Source organism: Astatotilapia calliptera, chromosome 15 (genome assembly GCF_900246225.1).
Source record: "Astatotilapia calliptera chromosome 15, fAstCal1.2, whole genome shotgun sequence".
Lineage (NCBI taxonomy): Eukaryota > Metazoa > Chordata > Actinopteri > Cichliformes > Cichlidae > Astatotilapia > Astatotilapia calliptera.
In genome coordinates this window covers 34,934,701-34,943,146 of record NC_039316.1, presented here as the reverse complement: position 1 = coordinate 34,943,146, position 8,446 = coordinate 34,934,701, and the positions used below count along the sequence as shown (strand labels likewise).

Below are 8,446 nucleotides of genomic sequence, written 5' to 3'. Positions count from 1 at the left end.
TTTCAGTCATTGTGCAAATGTACATTTAAATCCAAAACTAAAATAAAAAACTAAAAAATTTGGTCCAATTTTAATTTTTTTATCCTGCTGCTGTGGCACACTGATCTCCCTTGTGGGATCAATATTTATCTATAAGCGTCTAGCTAGCTGGCTGATGCACAAAAATACTTAATCTGGGTAATGATACTGATAGAAGGGATCAAATTAACTATTAGGTATAAAGCTAACAGCAACAATTTTAGGAAACTCCTTTCTGTTTCACATTCTGCAAAGAACACTTTTGCTTTAGCATTATCGTGTGAGCTACGGTTTTAATTTCACCGTGGTCCAATAATGATTACTTCTACAAAGCAAATTTAGATCTTCTTAACTATTTTGTACTGACATTGCGTAGTTTACTGCCTCTTCTCCCGTGTGCATGTGTGTGAGAGATTGCATAAAACCTTTTCCCTCAATTGCAAGTTCCTTCATGTGCCCTTTGCTCCTTGGCTGAATATATAAAGGTGCTTCAGAGTGAGGAAAACGTGCTCTTGTTCTCTCTCTGCATTCATATAGAGTCTAGACCATGGCCAACAGACATTATCTATTTTTTATTGGATTACTGATTTCCATTTCGGTGCAGTGGACTTCGTGTGCTAACAGTAAGAATTTGCTACATTTTGTTCATGAGAGCTTCTTCAGAAACTAAGAATATTACTTTCAATTTGCAACACAATTTCAAGCTTAAAGAAAAGACAGTAACAGACATGCAATGCATATTCGGTGTTGCAAAAACTGACTATTATGCAGTTTATTCATTAAAAAAAAACACAGAAACACATTTGAATGGCTCTAACCACCTTCACATTTATTTTGTCTCGCTTATAGAGGATGAGCTCGAACCGTTCTACTGGAACAATAAAGGAAGGAATGCTATTCACGCAGCCCTAAATAAACCACGTAATTCACACCAAGCCAAGAATGCCATCCTCTTCCTAGGAGATGGTAAGTCTAAGAAAGAAATTTTCCTACCATTTATGAAGTTTCTTTAAACTATCAAGTATTTCCTCTTGTACCTCAGTTCATTTATTCAGCTGAAAGACATTTTGAGTCTCTCCATCACTGTGGTGTAACTCACCAAAACATAATAAGGTCTTTTAAAGCCCCAGATTTTGGTACCACAAAAATCATGGTAGGAGATGAACACTGACACATGATCATCTGCTCGGAAAGCCAGGCATAACAAAGTGAAGTGAGGCTCTGCAAAGCCCACAGTGCATGTGGGGTTGCAATATTTGCTCTTGTATCCTTAATCGGGCTAATACCAAAAAAGGGTAAATCGGAAACAGTTTGAAGTCATCTACCATGTCTGGACGTTCAACAGAAATTAATAACAGGTTAGTTCAGTTTGCTTCATTAATTCCATTTAACCAAAACCAAAAGCAGGCGAAATATTTTCCGCTATTGTAAAACAACAGAAACGAATTTCTTTATTCCGTTGTGGAAATATAGCCTTACATGAAATCATACATTTGCTGCTATTTAATCTCTGACCCAACATCACTGTTTAGCAGCTTCTCTGTACAAATGACAAATTTATATCTTGATTATGATTTTATGAGCTTCGACTTTTGCCATCACTGATGCTGTCTTCAGCACATTTAAAGTTTTATCAATATTTATGATTGATAAGTAATATGTAACAGCTCAATAAATGACGTGTTTGTGAGAATACATAGGAAAGTTCTTTTAGTTAATGACCTATTGGTGACACATTAGAAGAGTTTAAGGTTTATATCTGATGACCAGAATGTCCTTTACCAAGTTTCACTAGCTGTTTTATTAGCTGGACCTAATGAGTTCAAAGAGCACAGTGTACTCTCTTGGCTGATGTTATCTACTCACGTGTGATTCCTCCTACTTCCAGGTATGGGTATGCCAACAGTGACTGCTGCCCGGATCCTCAAAGGCCAGTTGGAAGGAGTAAGTGGGGAGGAGTCCAGTCTAGCTATGGATTCTTTCCCCCACCTGGCCCTTTCTAAGGTCAGAACACTATGAGCAACACACTCCGTAGACTTGCATCCTTAACTGTATCGCACATACTTTTATGGTTCTAAATCTTACTGATAAAAACAACAACCAGAAAGCAAGATTCAGAGGTGTGGACTCGAGTCACATGACTTGGACTCGAGTCAGACTCGAGTCATTAATTTTATGACTTTAGACTTGACTTGAAAAAATGTTCTAAGACTTGTGATTTGACTTGGACTTTTACACTAATGACCTGGGACTTGAATTGGACTTGAACTAGTTTACTTGAAAATACTTGATATTTCACCCCAAATATAAAATTTAACACGCATACTATATTATATTATATAGAAAGTGTGCACCATTAATTCAATTCATTCATTCATTTATTCAAACCACACTCCGTACGTATGTGTGCGTGAGCTGTAGCACAGCCAATCAAATTAAACAGATTTTTTTTTAAAAAGAAAAAAAAATGCTCAAAAATGCTGCAAGGAGTTATTTTTTCAGGTACATAAACTATGAAGTAGTCAACAAAAAACCGAAATGCAATATGCAAAACATCCAAGTAGAGAATCACAGACAGAGATGGAACAACTTCCAACTTTCTCCGACGGTTGAAGTTGCATAAAGAACGGTAGGTGGTGCTTCTCTTTTGCTACGATGAGATAGCTGACTTCATCTAACTAGCAAATGTTGTCCAGGCTACGTTGGTGATACAGGTTTTTTTTAATGTGTATGATATTTTTGTCATGTGATTTTAAAGCCGGTCCTATAACCGCATCTAAGAATAACATGCAGCTTATCTCAGAACTGACGGTGAAAATTATTCTTGGAACTAAGTTTAATTGAGCTGCATTTTAAAGAGGTGCAATTTCACAATTTGTGTATATTTTCTAAGTTCACTATTTCGTCATGTGTTGAGAAAAACACAGATTTAAAAATTACATGGTCTAATATTTACATTTAGCATAACTGCAACATTATTTTTTAGTTTTTTTTAAAGACTCGAAAGGACTTGAAATTCAAAGTTTCAGACTTGTGACTTTACTCTGACTTTTACACCAGTGACTTGAGACTCGACTCTGACTTGCCTGACATTACTTGAGACTTGAGACTTGACTTGAGGATAAAGACTTGAGACTTACTTGAGACTTGCAAAACAATGACTTGGTCCCACCTCTGGCAAGATTACAAACAACAGCTTCAGTGTCACTTGGCATTGATTCTGCAAGTATGTGCTGGAAGGGTGGAACGCCACTGTTTCAAAAGATAAACTATAAAAGCAGACTTAAGTTTGTGTTCAATGTGAGCCAAAATGAGTGACTGAGCCCATGAATTGAGCAGAAGGGTCTTCACAAAGGTCAAAGTTGTTTTCCCACAGACCTCTATGGTAACTAGTGCCATCTGGTGGCCTTCATATAGAATTCATGGTTAAGGTACTTCATTGGCTTCATTTTTCCTAAAAACTGTCTATGGCCGTAGCACAAAATATATATATTTGCCATATTCATCAAATCATCCAATGATTCGGATGGGGGTAACATGATCCTGCAAGTGGTCACTCTAATTAGAATAAAAACATTTCATAGATAAAGGTCATCACTCACAACAGCTATTAATTTGCAGTGAAATTCCTCCAAAGCAAAGTCATGCCTTTAATGTAAGGGTCAAGGTTTCAGGTTTTGCCCTTTCACTAGCAGGATACATGTTACCAGCCTAACAAAGACAGGCTTTTTTATCTGTGTTATAAGTCAGGTGACATAACTTTTGTGAAAAATCTAGGACACTTAATTTATGAATGTTCAGTGTTTTAATTTTCTTGATGTCAATGACAGAATCAGCATTTTCTTTGACAGTGAGCGTGAATATTGGTTAACATGCAATATGTGTGATTGCTTCGGATGCCTGCAGACGTACAACGTGGATCAGCAGATGCCAGACAGTGCTGGCACAGCAACAGCGTACCAGTGTGGTGTGAAAGCCAACTATGGCACTCTGGGGGTCAGTGCTGCCACTCCAAGGTACGACTGCCAGGCTTCCCATGGAAATGAAGTCATATCTGTTCTTCACCGTGCCAAGGCTGCAGGTAGACCCACATCCACAAAGCTTTGACTACTTTAAGGCACATGAAAATGATGCTACAAAGCAATAAAATCTTAAAAGTCGAACGTGTACAAGAGAAATAACCTATATACATTTATTGTTCAGTGTACAGCATTAGCTTACTAACTGGACAACTATTCAACTACTATAAATAAAACAATTTTACATCTAAACAGGCGTGTTTTCTGTAGCATACCTCACATCAAGTGTATATATCTAAATATATCTAAATCTAAAAAATAAATGTGTCCTGCATTTTCAAACAAAATTTGTTAACCTCCAGGAGCCTAATCAGTTCAAGTTCTCCAAGTATAACTCAGCAAATATGTTAACGCTATGAAAAATCTGGTCCTTGTTTCAGGGAAATCAGTTGGCATTGTCACCACAACCAGAGTTCAACATGCTTCTCCTGCTGCAGCCTACGCTCACGTTGCCAGCCGGGACTGGTATTCTGATGCTGATCTCCCAAATGAGGCAGTCAAGAATGAGTGCCGTGACATTGCTTACCAGCTGGTTTACAACACAGAGATAAATGTAAGACTTAATCAAAACGGGCAGGCAAATGAACAGTGCACTCACACAAATGATGAATAGAAAAAAAATCAAGGTACCTCTAGACTGAATAAACCAGATAAGGTCTTTTAGATAAGTCATTAAATTTTACCAAAAGCAGATTCCTCGACAATTTTGTAAAACATGGATGACAGCGAACCTAAGAAACCACTTTCTAATCCAAACCTCAGAAGTACTCGGTGAATAAATCCTCATACACTAAATGTGTTTTTTTTTTAAAGTATTTTACATGTACAAAAATCAAAAGGGGAATATATTTCTTTCTGCAGGTTATCCTTGGTGGAGGTCGTACCTATATGTTTCCCACAACAGTGGAAGACCCAGAGTATTTAAATAAGACAGGAGTCCGAAAGGACGGGAAAAATCTGGTCGATGAATGGCTAAAGAACAAACCGGTAAACAGTGCCTTCATCAAGTGTGCTCATCAGTTTTTAGTTTGAACATGTATCGTGATTTTCATCACTAAGCATTTTTTTTTAAAAAACAAACATTTTCCACGTTTGTCATTGTTCCCCACCGACAGAATGCTAAATATGTTTGGAACAAGGCTGACTTTGATGCTATCAATCCTGCAACGACAGACTTCCTGATGGGTAAGAACTCTGAGGTGCATCATTTACAACTGCGTCATACAGAGAAGAAAAACACAAGACCTTAAGTACTCTAGACCCAATAAAAAACCTTAGATTTTTAAACAGTGACATTTCGCTAAATTCTGCTGAACTCATTTGTCAGTGTTTTTAAGGAATTTATCAAGTTTGTGCCATTTTATTTATTTATTTATTACATATAAAGATTATATATACTATATGTAATATGGCAGATGTAACAGGGGAAAACTGAAGCCTGCAAATTCTTTCTTTTAAGGTCTGTTTGAGCCCAAAGACTGCCGGTACGAGCTGGATCGTGACCCCTCCATGGACCCATCCCTTACAGAGATGACAGAGAAAGCTATCAAGATCCTCAGCAAGAACCCCAAAGGATTTTTCCTCTTTGTGGAAGATAAGTATAGTATATTCACCAAAGAAAGAAATCAGGAATATTAATCAAAACAACAAATCATGGTTGACCTTTTAATGTGAATGTCCGATTGGCAACAACAGACAGAATAAAAACTGTGGCATATTTTCATGTTATTCTCATATTGTGACAATGGCAAAATCAATATCAGTATCAGCCTGCACCAGAGATATGTGGAGGGTTGGCTGAGTGCTGATTAATCTTGATTGCAGGCAGAAGTAAAACCAGTGTTCATTTATTTATTTATTTATTTGCCAAGTCCACCTTTACTTTTGATGACAGATTTGCTTCTTTGGCACATAGAAGATTGTGAAAAAAATATTGTCTGTGTTTCTTTACAGATGTTTCATTCTTATGTATTTATTTTTAGATGAACTGTTCTGCTCTTCTTCTCTTTAAAACTTGAAAAAAAGGCTGGTTCATATTAGAAGCTCTTCTCACTGACAGTTTTTTTTCTTCTCATTCATCTCTTGCTTCAGGCGTGTGCATTAATACGACTTTCCCCACACAAGTTTACGATGATGCAACATTGACATCATCATTGTCCATTTCCATCTTTTACACATGGCACTGTGTCCAACAAGTGAAATGTGGTCTAATATGACTATGAAGGAGCAGTTACTAACACAATGGTTTCCACAGATAATCCTATTATTAATTTCATGCCATTTTCCATAACTGGAACTCACTTTTGCTGCAATACCATTGGCCAAACTAATATTTGATGTGCTGGTCACAGTTGTAGCATTATGTCGCATTAAGGCTGTACTTTGGGACGCCTACGTTTTCACTGCAATCTCAAACTTTGCAAGAGACGTACTACTACAGATGCTTATTTATCAGTGACTTTCTTCTGAACTTCAAGGGGGAGAATCGACCACGGTCACCATGCAACAATGGCCAAAAAGGCACTCCATGAAGCTGTACAGTTTGACCGAGCAATCGAGCGAACGGCTGACCTCGTCAGTGACCTGGACACTCTGACTATAGTCACTGCAGACCACTCTCATGTTTTTGCTTTTGGAGGTTATTCTCCAAGAGGAAACCCTGTTCTAGGTAAAATGCACTTTTGGAAGAAGCTTTAGCATTAACAAGTCAGCCTCATCTTATGTTCTGAGTGGTAATTTGCCCTTGTGATATACAGGGATCGCTGATACCAAGGCTACTGACAACAAACACTTCACCACTGCTGTGTATGGGAATGGACCAGGATACAAGATTGCCAATGGAAGTCGCCCGGATGTGAATGAATCAATTTCAAGTAAGTGACACTGAGCATCTTTTTATGGAATCCAAATCAATGCAATAGCTCCATCTTGTGGTGTAACAGTAAACCAACTGCACTGCCACAAAACACTCAATCTAGCTTTTCACTGTCACCTCACAAACGTTCAGCAATGGAGTTTCATTGAATGGACAATACAGCTTCTTGTGTATATATACACCATTCTTTCAGGTTGTTTTTTTGACGGTACAGCATTTGAAATAAGGGCTATAAACAGCAGATGATTTAGAAAAAATTCTGTACAGTACTTTCATAGGAGTGTTGAATTGTAAAGACTACTTATGAATCATTACTAAGTGTCAGAAAGTAAGGATTACGATAATGAAACAGGTTAGTGTCTTCATCTGCTTTCATCACGGGGCGACTGTGGCTCAGGAGTTTGGGACGCTCATCTGTAACCGGAAAGTTGCCGGTTCGATCCCCGGGCTCTCTGTCCTGGTCACTGTGTCCTTGGGCAAGACACTTTACCCTACCTCTGTTGGCCAGATACGCGATATGACAGCCTGCTTCTGTCAGTCTGCCCCAGGGCAGCTGAGGCTACAATTGTAGCTTTCCTCCACCAGTGTGTGAGAGTGAATGAATAGTGGAATCAGAGTGGAATGCTTTTCTTTCCAAGCACCTTAGACTACGATGACCTGGATGGCTGAGAACCTTCACAGACAATAGTGGAATTGTAAAGCGCTATATAAATGCAATCCATTATCAATACAGCTAATGTCATCAGTACAATGCGTTTTAGTTTAGTAAGCCAACTGTTGGCTTTTTTTTGTCAACACTGATCTAACTAAAGCTATGCAGCTAATACTGAAGTCTTCTCTCTTGTTTCCCTTCAGCGGACAACAACTACGTCCAGCAGACTGCTGTCCCTCTTGATTCAGAGACCCACGGCATAGAGGATGTAGCCATTTTTGCCAAAGGTCCCATGTCACATCTTTTTGATGGAGTCCAGGAACAGAGCTACATTGCTCATGTGATGGCTTATGCTTTATGCATAGAACCCTACGTGGACTGCCAATTACCTGAAGGCAGCCATGCTGTAGCAAGCCACCCTAGCCTGCTGCTTCTTCTGATTAGCCTCCTTCTACTTCCTTTCTACTCTATCTGAGATGACATGATATCTATCCCTGGAAAATCGGTGCTATCTGAGAATTTGGATGAGGAATAAATTATTGTTTTCGCTCTACTGTGTGTAATTTAAAAGTGATGCAGTAGTTTTAGACAGCGGTGTTGTTTTATGTAATTTCCAAGTGTTGACACAACTTTGCAGTGAAAACCATTTCTGTTAGTATTGCATAGAGCAATGTTTTAATGCTGTGTTAAGCTCCTGTAAATAAAATCATGTTTGTAATTATATTGGAGATGTACTGAATAAACAAGAGATTTCATATTGACAAATATTGGAGTTACTGTCAAGCACTGCATTACATACAGCCATACTTTGGCTGTATGTAA

The 8,446-nt window shown here is 38.2% G+C and overlaps 1 protein-coding gene across 1 annotated transcript; it reads left to right on the top strand.

The window, feature by feature from the left end:
- The first annotated feature begins 545 nt into the window (after positions 1-545).
- Positions 546-8,360, top strand: LOC113037657 (alkaline phosphatase-like). The gene is made up of 11 exons (XM_026194955.1): positions 546-641; positions 868-984; positions 1,907-2,022; positions 3,925-4,099; positions 4,478-4,650; positions 4,959-5,084; positions 5,213-5,282; positions 5,557-5,691; positions 6,574-6,765; positions 6,854-6,970; positions 7,828-8,360. The coding sequence occupies exons 1-11, from the start codon at positions 566-568 to the stop codon at positions 8,097-8,099; spliced, it is 1,569 nt and encodes a 522-aa protein (XP_026050740.1). The 5' UTR covers positions 546-565; the 3' UTR covers positions 8,100-8,360.
- Positions 8,361-8,446: the final 86 nt, after the last annotated feature.